This window comes from Calypte anna, chromosome 2 (genome assembly GCF_003957555.1).
Source record: "Calypte anna isolate BGI_N300 chromosome 2, bCalAnn1_v1.p, whole genome shotgun sequence".
NCBI lineage: Eukaryota > Metazoa > Chordata > Aves > Apodiformes > Trochilidae > Calypte > Calypte anna.
Window position 1 is genome coordinate 53407774 of NC_044245.1, and position 20889 is coordinate 53428662.

General features: G+C 38.0%; 1 protein-coding gene across 5 annotated transcripts in view; it reads right to left on the reverse strand.

Annotated features, from left to right (window-relative positions):
* The window catches only part of TRAK1 (trafficking kinesin protein 1), a 134698-nt gene that overhangs the window by 86585 nt on the left and 27224 nt on the right, over nucleotides 1–20889 (reverse strand). For all 5 annotated transcript variants that reach the window (XM_030444195.1, XM_030444196.1, XM_030444193.1 and 2 more), the window contains exon 2: nucleotides 770–1062. Coding sequence is in view for 3 of the 5 variants with exons in the window: in XM_030444193.1 (XP_030300053.1) it covers nucleotides 770–1062 (293 nt within the window). In the remaining 2 variants the exon portion in view is untranslated. The remainder of the gene's footprint in view (nucleotides 1–769; nucleotides 1063–20889) is intronic.

Below are 20889 nucleotides of genomic sequence, written 5' to 3' on the forward strand. Positions count from 1 at the left end.
AACCATTCCATAACTTTCAGCTGCAGTATTTGCTTCCCCTCACTCCTGACTTCCAGTTGGTTTATTTTCCAAGGCAGCTTCAAACAGCTCACTTCCCAAGCATGTAAGTATAGCCCCCAGTTTGGTCAAGCCTATTTGCATGAGCCTTAAAACTTAGCAAGTCTGTTCATCGAAAATCCAGATCCTTATGAAATCACCACTCAAACAAGAAAAAAACATGCAAAACACACAGTAGGTATACAGCAGCACTGCCCAGGAACCAGGTACCTCGCCAACAGGCTAAGAACAGAGTCCTAACTAGAGAGAGAGAGAGAGAGAGAGAGAGAGTGATAAAGAGAGTGATAGAGAGAGTGATAGAGATACAGAGATACAGAGATACAGACATACAGACATACAGAGATACAGACATACAGAGATACAGAGATACAGACATACAGACATACAGACATACAGACATACAGACATACAGACATACAGACATACAGACATACAGACATACAGACATACAGACATACAGACATACAGAGAGATAGATAGAGATAGATAGATAGAGATAGAGAGATAGATATAGAGAGATAGATATAGAGAGATAGATATAGAGAGATAGATATAGAGAGATAGAGATCGAGGCAGACAGAGAGAGAGAGAGAGAGAGATGATGATAGAGATAGAGATAGAGATAGAGATAGAGATAGAGATAGAGATAGAGATAGAGATAGAGATAGAGATGATAGAGATCCTTCCCCAGATAAAAGATTTGACTGCTTACCAGTAATGGTGCAGGCATCTCTGTACTCTCTGTATTCTGGCACATCATCTTCCACTGCTTCACTTACATAGTGCTCTTCATGAATGCCTGTGTCACAGGCTAGGACTGCATGATTTGACAGCTCAGAAGGAGGCACAGCAGCGGCCAAAGCAGAGTCGTGCAAAGCTGTGGCGTCCAGCTTGGCAGGTTTCACAGGGCTGTACACACTGCCATCAGGGGGACCAGCACTGGAGACTGGGTCTGGCTGGCAGAAACAGAACTCTTCCTCTTTGCTAGAGCTGGCTTCAAGAAGTCTGCAAAACACAAAAGAAACAAATGTTCAATTCAAGCTGTTCCAAATGGCATGAATCAGAAATAGACTGTTTTCTTTTCCTTAAACATCAGTTTAACCTGACACCATGCAGACAGGCTCCATAGCACTGGCTGATTTAATGATACTTAAATAACATCCCCATCTGAAATTGACTGATACCATACAATACAGAAATTATTAGGAGCTTATATTAAAACACTGATAGGCTTATCCTCTCCACTGGCTACCCTGCACAGCCTGGCCCTTCACTGCCAGACTGCCAGCTGGCACCTTTGCTGCCTTCACAGAGCACACAAGAAACAGAACTTCAGGGGCACTGGATTAATGAGGTGTCTGCTTACTAAGGCTGAAGCACTGGGGAGCCACAAACAGGAAACCAAATCTTTAAAAAAGCAGCTACCAGTACCCTCAGCAAGGTTAAATTGGCAAGAAAAGGAATGAAGAACACCTCCTATCCAAAAACTTCACCAGACCTTATGGTAAGGGTCTAAAGGCACTGACGGAATCTGCATTATGGTACTGGTGTCGTTATCAGCAGCATAAGAGAAGATGCAAATACTCCTGACTGCTAGGAAAGGAAAATACAGTCACAGGATCACCAGGCTTAGGAAAGGACTTCAAAGGTGGTAAAAAAGGGGACTTTATATATGCAGTAGTTAAAAGGCACTAGTAGCAGCTGAGGAACAGGCCACACAAGAACACCCAGACTACGTGGGAAAAGCAGAAAGACAGCCTGCAAGAAGACACAAACACACTGGTGTACAAACAGGTGTGGGTGCAACTCAGTATGCAAATACAACAAGGGAACATGCTACATTCAGTGCTTCATCAAGAACCAGAAATAAAAGTTCTTTTTCAGAATACTGCAAAAAAAGATTCTTTCTAATCTCCAGGAACATGTCCATGTTATCTCATGCTGCTGTCAAAGTTATACTCAGGATTTTGGCATCATATTTTCTGGTATTTCAAGTAAATAACATCCATTCACTGAAGTGTGACAGTACTTCTAGAATCCCACTGCAAGACAAAAGCCTCTTTCTCAAAGCTGTCAAGATACAGACTATACATTCTAGACCTTCTAGGAGTAAACTTTGGAGAAACTTTGCAGCTAAGTTATAACACTATACCAGAACCACCTTTTCTTAACCGATTTTTCCACAAAAAAGAACAAACAAGCAAAAAACAACAACAACAAAAAAACCCCACAAAACAGAACCTCACATGCAAAATGACATTCCATTAAGTTTTCTTCAATTCCATGCACTTGTATTTCTGCATGGTATCACTCAACCTTGAAACAGTTCTCATACTGGACTGTTCAACACCCATATTTTGTAGTGATAATAACAGCTACAGGATCAGATTTAAACAAATGATAAATTTATGATACCATACTCTCATAGAAATTGTACTCAGCTATGGCAGCTGCAGAAAGACAAAGTGTCACTCAAATGTTCTAACAGAAAAGCTTATGGTTTCCCTGCAGAGCATCCATGATTCCTCCACTGTCACAGCACATACTGAAAAGAACCATGGAGTCACCTGTACAGATTACTTTTTAAATTATCCCTTTCAAGTGGCTCTTTAGGAATAACAAGAGGGAGATCACTAATACCAGAAACCAGTTGTTCAAATGAAGTTGGAATTAAAAAGCAAATCTTTGTTTTCCCTTCTGCACTGAAGACAGAAACAGCTTAAGCTATAAATAAGAAAATATACTGGAAATGCATTTACTGGCTGATTAAAAGGGCTACATTTTGTCCTAGTTGCTACCACACATTTGTGAATCACATTTGTTTTGGGAAATTGTTAGATAAGCTTTGTTTTGAACAAGGGTATGTCTAGAAGTAGATACTTGAAAGCATTAACAGGACTCATGAGCTCTTGCACTCCTCTCCTCCCCACACCCTGCCTTAGCTATTACAGCACAACACTCCCAAAGCAATAACACTGATAACCCAAGTGTCATTTGTACAGAAAAGTCTTCAAATGAGATCGGGGAATTTAAGATCCAGTAACTTTTATGGACACACTGGCCTTCAACATCTGACATACCTGATGAGTTTTGCTCATTCACTTTTATCTCCCACATGCTCCTCACCAAAAATACTTTCCCCCAAATATACCATTGCAAGTTGCATTAGAAGTTTGTGTTGAAAGCGTTTCACTTCTCCCACTTCACCCAGACTAACATTCACCCCAGTGAGATACAATGAAACCCTTTCTCCCCCTCTTAAACTGCTCTCTGACAGCTTTGGCCTTGTCACTGTTAAGAATGAGTAAATATAGAGACACACATTCGGAAACAAAAAGTCTCTTCCTTCACAGAAGCTGTTCTACTGTTTGCACTTACAGAAAGCATAAACAAACAGAGCTTAAAAAACTAAACAAGCAACAAAAATTACCAACCCAAAAAAACCCCACAAGACAGTCTCTGCTTGGTCTGCTGCACAAACCCATGTAAATCCAAATGGGAAATTCGAGTTCTGGATTAAGGAAGGCAATTTGCCTTGATCCTAAAACCTTGTATCACGAAGGAGACAAACCAGGCATAAATGTATATGCCTACTCTCTTTCAGACTTATTTAATGTCCTCTATTTCAATAAACAGTGCAAAAATGTTGTTCAGATTCTAACTGCCAATGCCATAGAGGCACTGTCCTTATGACACCTCTGGAAGGGAAGTAGTACTATCTAATCCAGGGCCACAGACTTTTCCTTTTAATTTTCATCTAAATTTTCCTGTTTAAGGAAGCAAAACCAAAATACAGCTGAGCAAGAGTTACAAGATTGTCAAAAGAGCCATGAAGAGAAACAGGCATTGTAGCTACTACACCCATGAAATACGAAACATTAATATTATTCTTTAGTCAGTCTCACCTTCATATACAGTATAATACAAATTGCAGTGTTTTCTATTTACTCCACCTGACATCCAAACAAGTTCACAATTTAAGACAGTTCAGAACTTTTCATGAAGAAAAATTCAAGCTACTTCATTCTTTCTACTCTGTATGTCAACAGACTGCACACAGGATTTAAAAAAAAAAACAAACAAAAAAACCCAAAACAAACCTTAAATATCTGTTCAGCCTGGTATGACATAATTCAGCTTTTCCCTCTGTGAGTGCATTGAACCATTTCTAGCAGTCTAAACACAAACGAAAGGTGTAAATAAAGAGGAATATTTGATTTTGAATGTCAGGACTTCTCAGTGTAAAACAGCTTGCAGAAAGAGCACAATCCCTTTAAAATTTAAATCTTTTTAAGCAGGTCATTTTGCTCTGAAAAAAACCCCTTTATTTATAACCTCTTTGTTGAAGACACATTCAAATGTTGCACTTTATAAGAGCAGGGACATAAGCACAAAGACTTCTCCTGCACATCACTTCTGTACAATACCCAGATTTTTGTCTAACCCAATAAATGCTTGATGCATGATTACTGTATGAAGAGCTTAAATTCTATATACACCAAACACCAAAAAAAGTTATCCAGCTGTAAGCATCTAGGTAAAATAATTCAAAGCTAACAGACAGATTTACATCAGAAAACAGCCAAGAGTTGAGTGTTTTGATGTAAAGAAAAAAAAAAACTGGGGGGAGAAGGCTCAGCTTTAGAAACTATATATTTCACACAAAAGCAAATAAAATAAAATAAAATACTTGTTATTTCGCAGCCATTTGAGATAAAGTTTTTCTACATTCAGGATTAAACACAATTTAAATCAATCTAAATACCAACTGAGTTAAAGTAGTCCTCCTTCCTCTCTCATAAGCAGTAGAATATGTTGAGCTGTTCAGCTGTGTGTGCACCCAGAGTCCAGCAATGACAACAAATACATTATTTGTAACCTTGTAACATGATTCTCATTAGCATCTTAATTGCAACAATTAACTGTAGGCACAAAAAGTATGGAACTACTACAAATAACCTGCTGCAGAGCCACAAGCTGCAGCCTATGGTGATTATTAAGTTTTGAACAATTTTTGAATTAGCTATCCAGCTCAGATTTCATGCTTCAAGTAATATTTGTATTTACTAGTCACAAATAGAAGCTTGACCACTGCAAATATCCGTGAATTTAAAGAAACAGTTCCTTCAAAGAGGGAAAATAAATAACTTTTTAGTGCTTCCAGCTAGAATCTTTCCCTTTCTTTCAGGTCATCCTTTTGCTATGCATACTCTCCTCCTTAGATTAACTATTCGGTTTAGACCAATAGCACAGTTTTGAAGAAAAACTGTGAGTTAGCTGCTTTTTCAAAGCTTTGGTGCACAGAAATAATCAGTCCCTTTTTGAGTATAAGAACCTGAAAATTCTGCTCCAATATGCCCTTCAAATGCAGCCCGTTGCCAAGCAGAGACATGAGACTTCACTGCAAGGTCACCTGGCACATACCTATGACATTTTTCTCCACCAGAAAGCTTTAAACTGCACAGGTAAGATGGATATTGATCCCAAGGTGCCATGCTAAACCTAACCTTAAGTAACATACCCAAATCAGCAATAAAGATTTGAGGAGCTTCACTGCTAAACCTTTGATGTACTCAGCCATCCCTCCTGACCAAAGTATTTGCTAATTTAGAACCTCAGGTTATGAAGGGACAGAGAGCTTTCTACTCTTAGCATTTCCCTGAAGCTACAGAGCTCTGATCTGCATTCTGATTTACTAATTTACTGGTTCTCATTTACAAACTGATGGCTAAACACTTCAGAGGGTTTCTGGGTGTGAAAATCCCTCCATTTAAATGCACTTGCAAGAGTTCCACCAGAAACATTCTTCCCTGTTTTGTACCTGACTTTGTAAATCCACTGAACACTTTACAGAGTCTGCTAAATTATACTAAACTCTTTAGAAAGAACCCTCGAGCATCTTATTTACATGCAAAAGATGTCTTCAAATGGAAAAAGTTCTATGTTGATGCTGGAGCAAATCAAAATCACTTTATACATCAGTCTAATCTGTGAATTAGATTAACACGCTGCTCTACCTTCAATAATTCAGAATACATACAGTCTTCAGTCTCTGTTTTGGAAAATAACCACTGAATTGACCAAAGCAACTTAAAAATATTTGCTTCAAGTACTGAACTTCATATCTTTCATGTTCAAAAATCTGCATCTTTTAAAAAAAAAAAAAAAAAAAAAAAAAGCAGCACAACAAAAAACAAAAACCAAAAAAACCACAACCCCAGACATAGTCAAAATGCCTACATCTATTTAAAAACACTGTCAGAACACACAGAAAGAGACACTTACAGTAATTCTGGCTTTTACACACATACACACATATATATATAAAAATCAGTACTTAATTTTTAGATAAAGACTGAATTTGCTCCAAATAATTTACTGAGTTGTTTTAATTTTGTCCTGTATTATACATATACTCTATTATAAAGCATGGGGTTTGGGGTTTTCTACTCATAAGTTAGCTTTTAAATATGCAGAATGCTAACTACTGAGTTAAACCTCTAACTAAAGGGACACAAACAGTAAAACTGTCACTGAACAATGAAAAAATGTCACAAGCAGTTAATTTACCGTCAAAGATTTTACATAAAAACAAGTATGTATTTCTCATGTTAAACAAGTTCCATTATATTGACAGCAAATGAAAGAGACAAACAACTTGGAAAACGCTAGACTACATTCTTATACATGGTTTTAAAGCTACTTAAGAATAATTTAATCAAACATTTTCCCTAGATTAGGCCAGAGGAAACACTTCCTCTCTCTCTCTTAACACAGACTTTGTCCAGAGATGAAGGCAGTCACAGCAAAGCCATCTGTGACACCAACATCACAGAGAATCTTTTACACAAGCTTTAAATGACATTTAAAATATATTCCATGGTTTTTTCCTTTTTGTTTTTTTCTCTGCTGAGAGTGCTAGGAACTGTGGCCCAGACAAACACAATCTTTTTAGAGAAGTAACACCCAGTGGTTATGTCACACGCTACGAAAGATCTTATAAGGTATTTCCCTCCCAAAAGAGTGGGGTTTCTGACTAGGAAACTACAAAATAATGTTTTCAAGCACAACATTTGTAGGCTTTCTTGAATGACTTTTTATAAAGCCTCATAAGCAACAAGTATAAAGCAGATGAAGGCATTCAAGACCAGGACAATTCCTGGCTAACCTCCAGTGGCATGGCAATGTAATTTTGAATAAAAGAGTCGCCACTAGAGAACAAAAGCCAGAATAGCAGCAGCAATAACCAAGATCTTTAAACAACAGTAGCAACATGGAAAGCATAAAACCTTAATCTCAAGGTTCCCAAAGCTGCTGCAGTGCCCTTGTTTGGCCTTATTTTGCCATCAAGTCATCCATCAAGACAGAGTCTTGTTTTCTCGAAAATGAACACAGGTCAAAATATCACAAATTAAAAGAATAAAAGAAAGAAAAAACGATGAGGGAAAAAAAGGAAAGAAAAAAGGAAAGAAAAAAGGGAAAGAAAAAAGGGAAAGAAAAAAAGGAAAGAAAAAAAGGAAAGAAAAAGGAAAGAGAAAATAAAAAGGAAAATAAAAAAGAAAAAAGAAAAAACAAAACAAGGAAAAAGAAAAAAGAAAATGAGGAAAAAAAGGAAAGAAAGAAGAAAGGAAAGAAAAAAAGAAAGGAAAGGAAAAAAGAAAGGAAAGAAAAAAGAAAAAAGGAAAGAGAAAAGAAAAAGGAAAGAAAAAAGGAAAAAGGAAAGAATAAAAGGAAAAAGGAAAGAATAAAAGGAAAAAAATAGGAAAGAAAAAGGTAAAGTAAACAAGGAAAGTAAAAAAGAAAGAGCAAGAAAAAAGAAGAAAAGAAAATTTAAAAATAAAATTAAAAAATAAAATTTAAAAATAAAATTTAAAAATAAAATTTAAAAAGGAAAAAGAAAACAAGGAAAAAGAAAACAAGGAAAAAGAAAACAAGGAAAAAGAAAACAAGGAAAAAGAAAACAAGGAAAGAAAAAAGAAAAAAGGAAAGAAAAAAGATAAAAGGAAAGATAAAAGAAAAAAGGAAAGAATAAAAGGAAAGAAAAAAGGAAAGAAAAAAGGAAAAATAAAAAAAAGAAAAAAGAAAAGAAAAAAGGAAAGACAAAAAGGAAAGACAAAAAGAAAAGGACGACAAGAAACAAAGAAAAAAGAAAGAAGAAAGGGATTAAAAAAGAAAAAAAGGAGAGAAAAGAAAAGGAGGAAAAAAGAAGAAGGAAAAAAAAAAAAAAAAAAAAGAGAGAGAGAGAGAAGAAAACCACCCAAGTTTCTCACCACTATGAACTGGCCTTCAGAAGAAGCCCATCAATCTCTTCTTCTCTGAAGCCAAGGCAGAGTGGGAGCACTACTGTAAGGCAAACCCTGGCTTTGACCTTCGCAGCTGTGGGTGCACAAGTGTGCCCTCACCCAGCTTTATGTAACACTGCCCCTCTCTGCTCTGAAGTTCCTTCAGGCAAATATTGCAGGGTTCTATAAATAGCTCTTCCTTGTGTAAGGCTCACATTACATTGGGAGCTTTTTACAGCTTGCTCTCCTTTTATTTAATATAGGCCAAATTTGCCCTTCTTAACCCCCAGCCCTGTGAACAATAAAACTGCAAACAGTGAAAGCTCAGTGCATTCCCTTTCCTGCAATGCAAGATGCTGCCAGCTGGGAGATCTTAGCCAGGCAGACAGGGTACCTGTCTTGGAAAAGGAAAGCAGTTCAGCCACCACCAACAGCACAGCCTGTATGAGAACATGCAGGAATTCACCCACTATCAAAATAAAGCTCAGAGGTACAGCAATGTGATTACAACCACCACAAGCACCTGCTTCTTTTTCACACCCATGCAGGGTGCTCAGTGAGGTAGATCAAGCTGGGAGATCAAGACATGATGGCACAGCCCCAAGGGGCACAGTCCAAAACTTGCTGAAGGCAAGAACAGAATGACTTTAAAAGCACTGAAATACAACAATAAACTTAAAAACAAGCAAACCACAAAATCATTTGGGATTGAGTGGCTGGTTTTCTTGGCATCTATGAACTCCTGCCTCATACACAGCCAATACACAAGCTAAACTACACAAACATCAGCTTCACGACACTAACATCTACAGTACCTATCAGCACATCTTATACCACTAAAAAAAAAATAAAGACATGTATCAGATTTGTCAAACAGCTCAGGTATGGGCAAAACTTATTACAACAGCAGCAAGCCAGGCCCTCAAATAGTACAGATGGGAACAGTGATAACAGAAATCAGAAAAGTGTTGCTTGTTTATATACCACAAGAGCATGAGACTCTCCACTTCTTTTCTTCTCCATAAGCCTCAAAGACTTTCAGAAGGTAAGGAAGCATTCAGTACTACTTTGACACTAGTTGGGAAAAGCTGTGGGATGACCACAATTTCTCTGAAATGCAGCAGAGGAAGCAAGACCACTGTGTCTGCTTTTGAGTCTGCTCATTTCCTATGCACAGGAAGAACCTTTGAGAGCCCTTGACCAGAAGCAGCACAAAGAAGCACAAATGCTCCAGACACACTTGAACCAGCTACAACTGAAGTGGAAAACAAAACAAAAAAACCCCAACAACTACTGAGCTGTGCCTGGGCCTAATACACCATGCAGTAAGGCAATCAAATTAGAGCTGGTTACCACTCCAAGCCAAACCCCTGAGCAGCCAAGCTAGGCCATCCCTTCTTCCTCACGGCAACACTAAAGAGCAAGGGAAAGCAATTAAAACAGCAGAAAGACCACGCTAGAATGGTGGTTCCCCCCACCACTGCTGCTCTTTAGACATACAGTTAACCTAACTGCCAATAAATTAGGGCCAAGAGTTTTAGTCAAGTAACCCTAACCAAAGAACACACTGACTCAGACTAGATATTTTTCATGATTTAAAACCAGGGAGGGTGAGGATTTTAACCTTGTTTTGCATTACTATTATTTTTCTCATATTACAGGACATTTTTTCCACAATGACTTTTAAGAGTATACATAGAGTTGGTGCAATTTACATGTTTTTCAAAGCCTGCTTTATTGGAGTGGAGAAGTGTCATTATTTCAAATTTTAATAGCTGTCCTTATGAAAGGACTTACACAAAATATTACCTAACAGAACTAAGTCTACAGTTTTTATTTACTATTGTTCATTACACAGAGACAGTGAGAGCAGAGGAAAACAGCTCACACAATAAAAGGAATGAAATTCCTTGCAAACTGTCCTAAAAAACAAAAAAAAAACCCCACAACACACACGAAGCCCCAAAAAGCCAGACACCATACCTGCTGTGTCCCAATCCACTTACTTACAAGAACAAGCCCAAACCAATTAAAACCTAGCATGTTGTCTAAGAACACTCCATTTTTTTTTGTTTGCAGAAATTAAAAATATAAAGTTTTCTCTAACTACTTGAAGCAGTTTTACTGATGACTCTCAGGAAGCTTACCTCCAAGGACAGCCAGACCACTAGTCCTTTCTCTCAGGAAGATGCTAAGATCTGCTTTGGCTCACTAGCATCACTGGCCCTCCCTCCCTGGCATCAGGCCCCCCCACGTGCTCCAGCAACTGGCACCACTCAGTGAGAACCTCCCTCAATATTCAAGCTTGTCCTACAACCCTAAACGTGCACAGAGTTCCTCAGTATATCCCATAATTTCATAAGTGGCTGTTAATATCCCAGGGCCTCCTGTCTATGGTCTTTTCTCATTGTCATCAGGTAGTTATGTATAAGAACAAAGCTTTTAACCATATACTATTACATGTGAGAGGACGTGTGTGAACTGAACCCAGCTCTGTCACAAGTTCTATAATTATCGCCCTTCACTAAAGCCTTGGGCTGGGGGAAATGGAGATCACAGCCCTTTTCAGGAAAGAGAAGGCCAGACCTTCAACACTTGGGGATATCCTGGTCTTACAAGTCACTTTGGGTATCAGTGCTGAGGAGCAAGACAAGAATACAAATTCCTAAACAACCACCAGTTCTGGGCCTTATACCAAAGCCTTGGTCACAAGGACTTCCCAGCAACTGAGACACGAGCTGCTGACTAACCAGGGCACATCTCAACACCATTCCAATGCTGAACTGCTTCCCTTCAGCTTCCATAAGAACTTAATGGCTGCTACAAAGGAGAGAAATCTTATAGCCCTTCTAAAAATGCTACAATGCAGAAACAGGCACAGTTATTCTGCCATGTCATTTTTCTCTGTATGGAGTTTGTACGTTAACATCGAGACTGAAGTAGGAAAATAAGAATTTGCTGTTTAAAGGTTGCTTTGTGTATCCAGTATATTACCATATACATGTGTCTGTGTTCTTGGGAACCTAGAAATGTTTATCTTAACAACAGGCTGTGGAATTTTAGGAGGCTGAGCCAATTATCCCTGGCTTAGTGCCATTAAAGTCAAAGTCACAGGAGCAACAATTTTGAAACAGTTGTTAGAAAATTCTGGGGAAACTAACATGAAAATGGCAAGGGCAATGTGATACAGTCTTTAGACAAACACGACAAAACAAAACAAACCTTCTCCTTACAAGGAAGAACTACAGAAGAGCACAAGCTGATGAGTAAAAATGCAAAATAAATGTAATATATGCTATGATTTTGCTTCATTTGCAGACTAAACCTCCTTATTAAATTATGCAATAAAGTTGAAATCCAGCATTGTGGCTCCACCAAAAAAAAAAAAAAAAAAAAAAAAAAAAAAAAAAATCCAGGGGCACTGAATAGACTTGCCAAACAGTTCCAAGTTCCAAACAATTTGCAAATTCATTTTGGAAAATAACTGCAATAACCCTGATGCTTCTTGAAGTTGTCCTCAAATATATTCCTGTATGCATGTCCAAAATGCACAGGATAGAGCAGTGGACACTGAACTTCACTTACCAGATTCCTGGCACAGGCAGTAAAAAGAACTTGACCTAGCTGACCCATGTCAGCTCCTGCTCTATTGTAAATCTCTGATGATGAAGACCTAAAACTACTGTAAGAGGACAAGTCAAGCTGCCCTGCTTACCACACAGCTAACTCAGTTTCCCACTTATCAGCATGCTTTATGACTTACTCAAATCTTAGCATCCAGTCAGAAAGCATTCTGTATACCAACAGCCTCTGGCAAGCAACTGAGACACCTTTCACTGAGGGGAAACAGTTCCTTGACAAATCTTAGCCCTGTATGTCAAGGATTTTTTCCTGTGTGTACTCTCCACAACTTAACTGGTAGGCTGAAATATCTCTGAAAGCAAACTTTTTCACTATGCTACCAAAAGTAACCCTTGCTCAGGCAGTCAGAGGAACCGGACAAATTCCCTAAAATGTTACAGACACGTGGTAAAGGTGAAAGTACACAGAACACCGGGTCAGTTTACAAGGTTGGAAAACAAAGACTTTGAAGCATTTCTGCATTTAACTGAAAAAAATGAAAATATCATCAATGTTACCCACCCCCAGCTTAAAAGAAAGCCTCTCTCAATACAAGTTTAGCTTAGAAATGTCTTCCTTCACACTGTTTTTCCATTACCTAAATCTGGCAGAGGAAAAGTCCTATCAGCCACAGAACCACAGTTATCATTCGTTTTCTGCAACTCATGCACATACTCTATCACAAAGAAAGTTATCACTTCCAATACTCAGTTTCATTAAAATAATGATAATATTTACTCAGGTTTAAGACTGGAACACCTTCTGGACTTTCAGTAGTCACACTTACATTAAAAGATGACACTCTGACAGCATAGCAAATTATTATTATAACCAAAGGGACTATTTTAAAGATGTACACATTTGTTTGTACACAACAAAGCAAGTTTCTGTCATGGGAACTGTGGAAAATTCAGATTTCTAGATCAACAAGCAAGATGGAGAGGAAGGCCTACAAGTACAATCCTGAATATAAACAAAGGATTTCCTGAAAGGCACAGATCTCTTTTCTACACTGTAAATTCTCTGTGTAGATCACTTATTTGACACACAAACTCTTACTTAAACTTAAAAAAAAAAAAAAAAAAAAGTAAAAAGAAGGCAAGATTTGACAGCTGAGACAGCACAACCACTGTTTCATTATTTAGATTTCACTAATTTTAGGTTCTCAGTCCAACATGTTCTAGCATTAGAAATCAAAGCTTTATCACATCACTGTTACTGTCAAGAGAGAATATGGAACTCTCTTTGCTATTAAAGAAGGTCTGGACAGCACTTCCTTCCAGCTTAGTGTGGCAGACAGGGAAAAATGGTCTTGCCTGAAAAGGGCTGCATATCACATCATTAAAAGAGAGAATTTTTAGAAAAAAATAGTTCCATATACTAGCTAGACACTGACTTCCCTGAAATGAAATCAACCTATTTAACTCCTTCTGTGGTTCACGTAGAAAAGCTTTTGAATTAAGTTCAGTCATGCTCTAAGCAGAAAAAAGATGACAAATTACAGTCTATCTGTCTGAGGATTTGAGATCCAGCAGAATTCAAAGCATGAAATGCTGAAATAACATTTGAAAAGTATGTAAAAAAGAAGCAAATAACTTTTGAAAAGTATGTAAAATAGCAGCAGAGATCTCTATGCCATCATTCACCCCATATAAATAACAGGTTACTCCTACTGCAGAGCAGACATGTGGGTGCACATTAATTCCTTTGCTGTTCTGGACCCACACTCAGTTTTCAGAAACATGCTGTTTATTCATCTGTACCAACTGCAGGGTTCAGCAAAAACCTAACTTCCAATTTCTACCAAGAACAATTTTCCATTCTCCTCAGTAAAATATTCCATTACTTCAAAACTGTCACTTTATAATATTGCATTCTTCCTCCAAGTACTCTTACATCTCTGTAAGGTCCTACGGCCCACAGCAGCAATGCTCAATATTCACACACTCATCCCTCACCATGGAAACGTAAAAGGAAAAAAAAACAGTGTGCACATACCCCATTTATATTATTAAACAAGAACTCATCATCAAAATACCCATCATTAGGCTGGAACCTCTATGGCCAGAACAGGAAGCACAGTAAGTTTCCCGTGACTCAGGCCTAGCAATAATTCCTTTGCAAATTTCCACCACCAGCAACAGAAAAGTCAAGGCCAAAGTAAGATTATGTCCTGTAGTTGAAAAAGGCAGTCAGCTTTTAAGCAGTAGTAATTTCAGCACAGCACCTATGGTCTGAATGTCTTGGTAGTGACAAGGTGCAACAGAGCCTTTCTAAGGCTCTTTCTTTTAACAGATCCCCACACGTCTGAAGTTTCACCACTTGTGCCCTTGCTCCAAACCTGCTGTTCAGTCCAGACTCTACAGTCACCCAAACCCAGACCAGCTGGCAGGTCAGCCCCTGCCCATATTCCAGTTTATCATTGCACAATTTCAGTCATGCACACTGACACTTTTTATGGGACAAGCCAGTGCTGAAATGCTCTCTTCCTCACTCTCACTCTACCTACAATGGCTGCAGTAGAAAGATGAAGGTTTACTAATAAGCAGGAAGAAAAGGTCAGCAACTTGACTTGGATCCACAGCTTTATAGGCTAAAACTATAGTTTATAGTCTGGCACAGTATGCCAGAAGAGCCCTAAAAGAGACCTGTTTTCCCAGAACATACGATGTACATTCTCTCAGAGAATCCTACATGCCAAACATATGCTTGCCTTTAAAGTTCTGCATAACAGTGTAATTTCACAGGTTTCCGTTCCTTCTCAATCTTTACATAGTTTTCAGACCTCTATACAGAGATAGCCATTTAAAGGGCAATTAGGAAACCCAAATACGTAGCTAGCACAAAGATGACTATTTTCTTGCTACTAGAGTGCATATATGATTTACTGGCATGGTGTTCACCTGCAGCTGCAAGTTTCTGTGTTCAGACAGATTTTTTTCCTCTTCACCTTGCTCAAGTTCATTCGTGTAAGATGAAGCTTGGCTTTGCTGTCATACATCACTGAAGAGACGCGAACCTGTCCTACTCAGTTCTTGGAAGTTTTAATTTTTTTATTTTTTTTTTTACAATTCTGGTTAATGTCATGTAGATGCATATTAGTGTGCAGTGGTTAGGTGTATTCCTACAGCTGTAGACAGGAGGAGAACTTAAGCATGCTCTATTGGTGCTCTAAACATACACCCAGACAGCAAAGGGCACCTAAGGGGGGGGTTCACTGGTCACATCATTTATATGTTTCCCAGGATAGCCACCAGGCTCAGCAATAGAGCTATGTATGCCATCAGTTTTATAACCAAACATTTAATTGTAACTACTGCATTAGAGTTTGCATTCCCTGTCAGTTCCTCTTGCTGCATGACAAGGAGTGCTACCATAGCCACCAGGTTTTAACCATTAAAAATGAAACTGAACTTTCAATCAGAAAGTTTGCAGATTATCCAGAATATGACTTGTTCTACATGCCACGCATGATAGTGGGCAGAAAATACCTGACCCAGCAAAGCAGGAGTACAAAGTTTTCCTACAAACAACCAACACAGGCAAGGAGCTTCATGAGATTAAGCCTAAAACCCGTAAGAATGAACGTGTAGCACAAGAGTCAGCCACATACAGCAGTTTCAGCAGGACCAATGGTCAACAGTCAAAATGAAGAAAGATGAAATTGAGTATGAAATCATTTTTTCCATATCAGGCATAGCAAGATGTAGAAGTGGTGTGGTGGAATATACAAAATTAAAAAAAAAAAAAAAAAAAAAATTAAATTAAATAAAATAGGTAGAGATGGCTTCAGCATGCCTACAAACCTTTGATTGCATGGAATGTTATTTTATGAAACACTGAAACAACTGACACAGTCTACCTTACTTTATCTTTGGTGTCCCCACAGCAATGAAATACGTAACACTGAAATGATTCTGCTATGTGGCAGCGTTCCCAGGTATGTAATTTAGAGATTTCTTAAACAGCTTTGAATTCAGTTTTAAATTCTCTACCTGTAGATTTATTTGCAAAGATAAACATAGAAGCAAAGATAAACACATTCACTCAGGTATGCACATGGGTAATAAACACTGGGAATGACCATTGACTTCAGCACTCAAACAAAACACAAATTAAAAATAAGAAGCTGGAAAGGAGTAAGGCAGAAAGCACAGCAATATATTTAGAGGAGTCTCACCAGCTATTCTGTCACCACGAAAAAAGCAGCAGCTTTCCTGCCATGAGTTCATAATTCAGCACATAAAAATGTAAACATCCCCTCTTCTGCTTTATGCTATTTTTCTACCTCAGCTGCCTTTTTGAGTAATAGTTCTGTAAATGAAATTTATCAAATTGAAGCTCACAGGAGTTTAAGTATCAAGTTTTAAATAATAAAAAGCTGCCTGTAACTGTGTATTATGATCAAAATAAAGGTTCCACAATTTTTACAATTTCCCTTTTCAGTGGCAATGTCATTTCCATCACCCTTCTCCAGTTACTATGTATCTGGAAAAAAAGTCTTGCATATAAGCAAACACAGTCTACAAATCGACATGACTCCCACTTCACCCAAACTACCTCAGGTCAAAGCCTTTCCACTAACACACAGTGAAAAGCAGCACTTCTCAGATTCATTCTATTTAGAAGGTGTCAGCTTGTTAAGATCCAGACAGCCTTTGAAAATAGTCACAGTGAAAAAGGAGTTTCCCCTCATGTAATTCTACCAATTTTCCCTCAATATCACAGAGATTATTCCTAGCCAAATGCAAGCTAACAAACCTGAAGAGATGTGCTTTATCTCTCCAAGTTACCAAGAAACAGCAATATAGTCAAAAATAGACAAAGCAGATGGGAATGAAAAGTACCTTTTTTCCCCCTCTTCCCATTCCAAACCATTGGCAGCTCCCTTTTAAAGGTCTCCGCCAGGACTCTGTCCCTCAGTGACTCCAAGACTCAAACTAGACCACTAAAAATAACTTCCCAACTACAGGACATGTACATTATCAGCGGAAAACATTTCTGCAGACCTAGCAACAGCCCTATAGCTCAGTCTGTTGACATGAGAGACTACAGAGGCAGACTAAAGAATGGTTTGTTGAGTTAGGGAAGCCTTTACTGCATGCCCATCACAAGATAGAATGAGTATTTTTTCCACAAGTGACACATACCTTACAGGCTATCTCAAAAAATTCTACTGAAAACATCTTCTTTTGGTTTTGCATTATAAGCAATGCTGAACATAGAAACTGAACATGCTAGGAACATACTGATAATCTGAAATACACTTAAACAGGTATTAGTTTACAATTCAGCAATCTTCCATAATTGTTTCTCTGAAGGTCTTTATAACATCTAATGATGCATGTGACATTTTGTAGTCAAGTGTAACACTCTCAATGCTCCAACATTTATTACTGTTTTATACTGAGAAAAATTACAGACAGAAGAATTAAAAGGCTTGCCCACACCACTTTTGTATAGATACCTATAATGTAAGTTCTGTTGCTTCACTGCATGCTATGATCACCACAAGAAAAATGCACGAGATCATCCACTGTCCAAAGTTCAGAGCTACAGAAATAAAGGTCAGTTACAGTCTCAAAATTTTAAGGACCTCTTAAAAAAAAATCATCTTGCCTCACAGCATCTGTATTTGAGATTTCTTAACTAAAAAGGAACTTGTCATCTCAGAAAGACACAGAAGAACTTAAGACTTTTGAAACTGTCCTCCCTGTATAGACCAAAAACTTCTGCAACTTTCACCACTCACTGCTACAGAGGACAGTATTGTTACTTACCCAAAGTGAACAGAACAGAGCTCTTGTGTCATTACAGAAAAAAACTCTGCAACACATGACAAAGAGACTTGATCTGACTATTCTTCCCAAACCTTATTCTATATGGTTCATAGAGATTAAATTTCCTTATCCTGTAGGGGGGGGGGGGGATTTTTTAATCATGAAAGTGTCCAACTTACTCTGTATCTCTGCTTGTGTAAGGATGTTGAGGTATTTTCATTGTTCGCATGGAGGACAACAGTAGCTTTCATAATGATACCTCCCAAACCAAATCTCTGGTTATGAAGTCATAGATACATAAATCCAGTTACATGTGATTGCACCAAGACCTGTAATTTTAAGTCTCAAAGTGTAGTAACAACACAGACTCCAGACTTTAAACACATGCCTCAGAAGCATTTCTTCCAGTACCATTAAAATCCTCAGCTGCTTCCAGACCACGAGTTTGATTTTACACCAAATAAATTTCTGTGCAGAGTTGAAGTGATACTTGAAAGCATCCATATTTAAAAAAAAATATTTAGAGTGTGGGTGGGTTTTTTCATAAGTTTCATGTAGACTTTAGAAAAGCAAAACTTTCCATGGCTACTGTAAACACACAGGAAATCCATTTGTCCATTTGTTTTTCCCATGACACTTTCATCAGAGGGCAAGTCACATCAGTTGTACTATGACCTTCCTACTGATGTTATGTTAATGAGCATACCAGAAACATGTTTTCTGAGCAGAGTTAGAAATTACTGTGCTCTTGATGTAATAGCTATAATCTGTAGTTACAGTACTGGGTAACAGAGAAGTAAACTAGTGCATAAACATAACTGGAAAAAAGTACAGAAATTCCAGTGAACTTGAATCTTCGTTTAAGAGGCAGAGAAGAGCAAAGAATGTGTGATATAAAGACTCTGCCATTTCAAGATAAACAGTTATATTCCAGTTTGGTTTTAGTTTGTTTTACATTTGAAGAGGGGCACTGAGAGGGTGTTGTCTTTCTTTTTTAAAATTTGAGAGACAAGCATTTTCCCTACCCATTTCACCTCTCTCACCACTTCAGGAACTTCCTTAGGGGAAAAATAGGAAAAGCCAGGTTCAAAAGTCACAAAGGCCTCTCAGGAAGCTGAGTAAATCCTGAACAGAGCCACTACTCGTTTCATGTTCCCAGATGAAGTTACCAGAAGCAGTACCAAACAAGTCTACTCAAGACTCCACTGAGAACTGGCTAAACCAGAGCAGTGCCAGTACCAGAAGGCCAATTTTCCTGCACTCTCCATGGTACAATTAGGTGTAGCTGAGGAATAACAGCTGCCAATTTACTTCATTTCTTGAGAATAAAATGTGGAGTTAAGAGAGGCAAGCAAGCAAACAATCTGTCTAGAAGCAAATAAAAATAAGCTCAAGGTCTCTTATATCAATACATGTCTAAATTAGAGTTCCCACATGATATGTGAGCTATCTATATTAAGCCTCTCAGCCAGTCTTCCACTAAATTAAGCTCTTGAGTGGCTTAAAGTTCACATGATTTTTGGAGCTGAATTAGGCAGCTATACCTTCTGCATCTCCAGTATTGAAAGTCTATCAGTTTTCCACTTCAGCTCTCTAATAAAACCTTGTATGTGTGAAGTAAAATGGCATCAGGGGGTACATTTTATCTCTTTTAGAGAAAAAGGATTTTCAGAATAAGGTGGGATGAAAGGGAAGAGTTTCACGGTTGGTGAGGACAGTTCGGATATTTCAAAATCTAACAACATGGAAACCACAAGGTGAATTACATTCCTAGCACTTCTAATCTTCAGGTTTTCCCAGTAATTCCTGTACAGCCCCACAATGACTAATCAGGATTTAAAGGCAAGTTGTACTACTCCAGATGGCCACATATCCACACCAGTCTTTAATTTCATATTTGAAATCAGTTACCTCAGAATAATGCCTAATTAGGAAGGCCAGTAAACGTATTATAAATTAGTCCAAATACTTTTAGTTGCATTTAAAGACATATTAATAAGTCATTCTGTTTTCTGGATAGTTTGCAAAGACTGTAAGTTACAGTACAGACTTTGCTGTAAAAACCTGAGCTCCCTTCACACATTTAGAATCAGACAGCTCACTCAACAAGACCTCCCAGCTACAGTAGCAGTTTCTAACAACACCTTTCACAAATTTCCCCTGCCTCCAACTTTTCCTCTTAGTATCTGTGTAAACATTACATTTTGGGACACAGTTCACCTGTAAGTAACAAAACTGATTTCCACTGCAGTCCATCCCATTAAACAGCAAAGTCTGGGAGACACAACAAAGGAAGAAATAAAACATTTGAGCAGAAATAAAAGTGTCCTGAAAATATTTCTGATTTTAGCATGTTACTTCAAAAGACTTTCCCCACAAGAAATGAAAATTGTTCAATATCTGTAAAAGGCAGGTGTTCGTCCATATTTTAGAGATAAATAAAGCAAGGACAAAATTCTGAGCCCCTCTGTGATGAACATATGCACCTCACTGCAGTGGACTTAGTGGAAAGAAGCAAGCAGAGTGAACTTAAAGAACACAAACTCTTTGTATACACTATACCTTTTTGTTCCTTCTCAGGTGATAAAACAGGAATTTACACGATGAAAAAATAAACCATACAAAAATGAACAAGAAAAACCCAGTAGATATATTTCACTCAAGAACAGTTCTGAACTTGTAGTCAAATCCCTATGGGCAAGGGTTCCTACTAGAATTTAAGTGCCCCTCAGATGCAGTGTAACCCTAACTGAACTAGTGAGGACAGAGAAGGAGGAGAGTAATAAGAGCTAACAAGAAGGGTATTCTTTCTACCTGATGTGAACTCATTCTGTCCAACTATGATTACACTCCTGTAATTTGAAAGTCATGTTACAGATGCTAAAAACTCCACAAAACTATCTGATTTCCTTCCCTTTCCTATAACAGTTTAAAAACAGCTGTAGCACTGAGATTTTTCAGTGCTAAGGTTTTTATGTATTGCAGGTAATGCCAGCTGAAAGCATTTTTCAAAAGTTTTGAAATGTAAAGCTTTTCATTATCAAATGTCAGCCCCCTTCAAATCAGTCAGAGAAGGAATAGCTATTATGGGCATTGTTCCAAAGTTAAAAAGCTCCTAATCATGGGAAGGCCCTTTAAACTATTTTGGC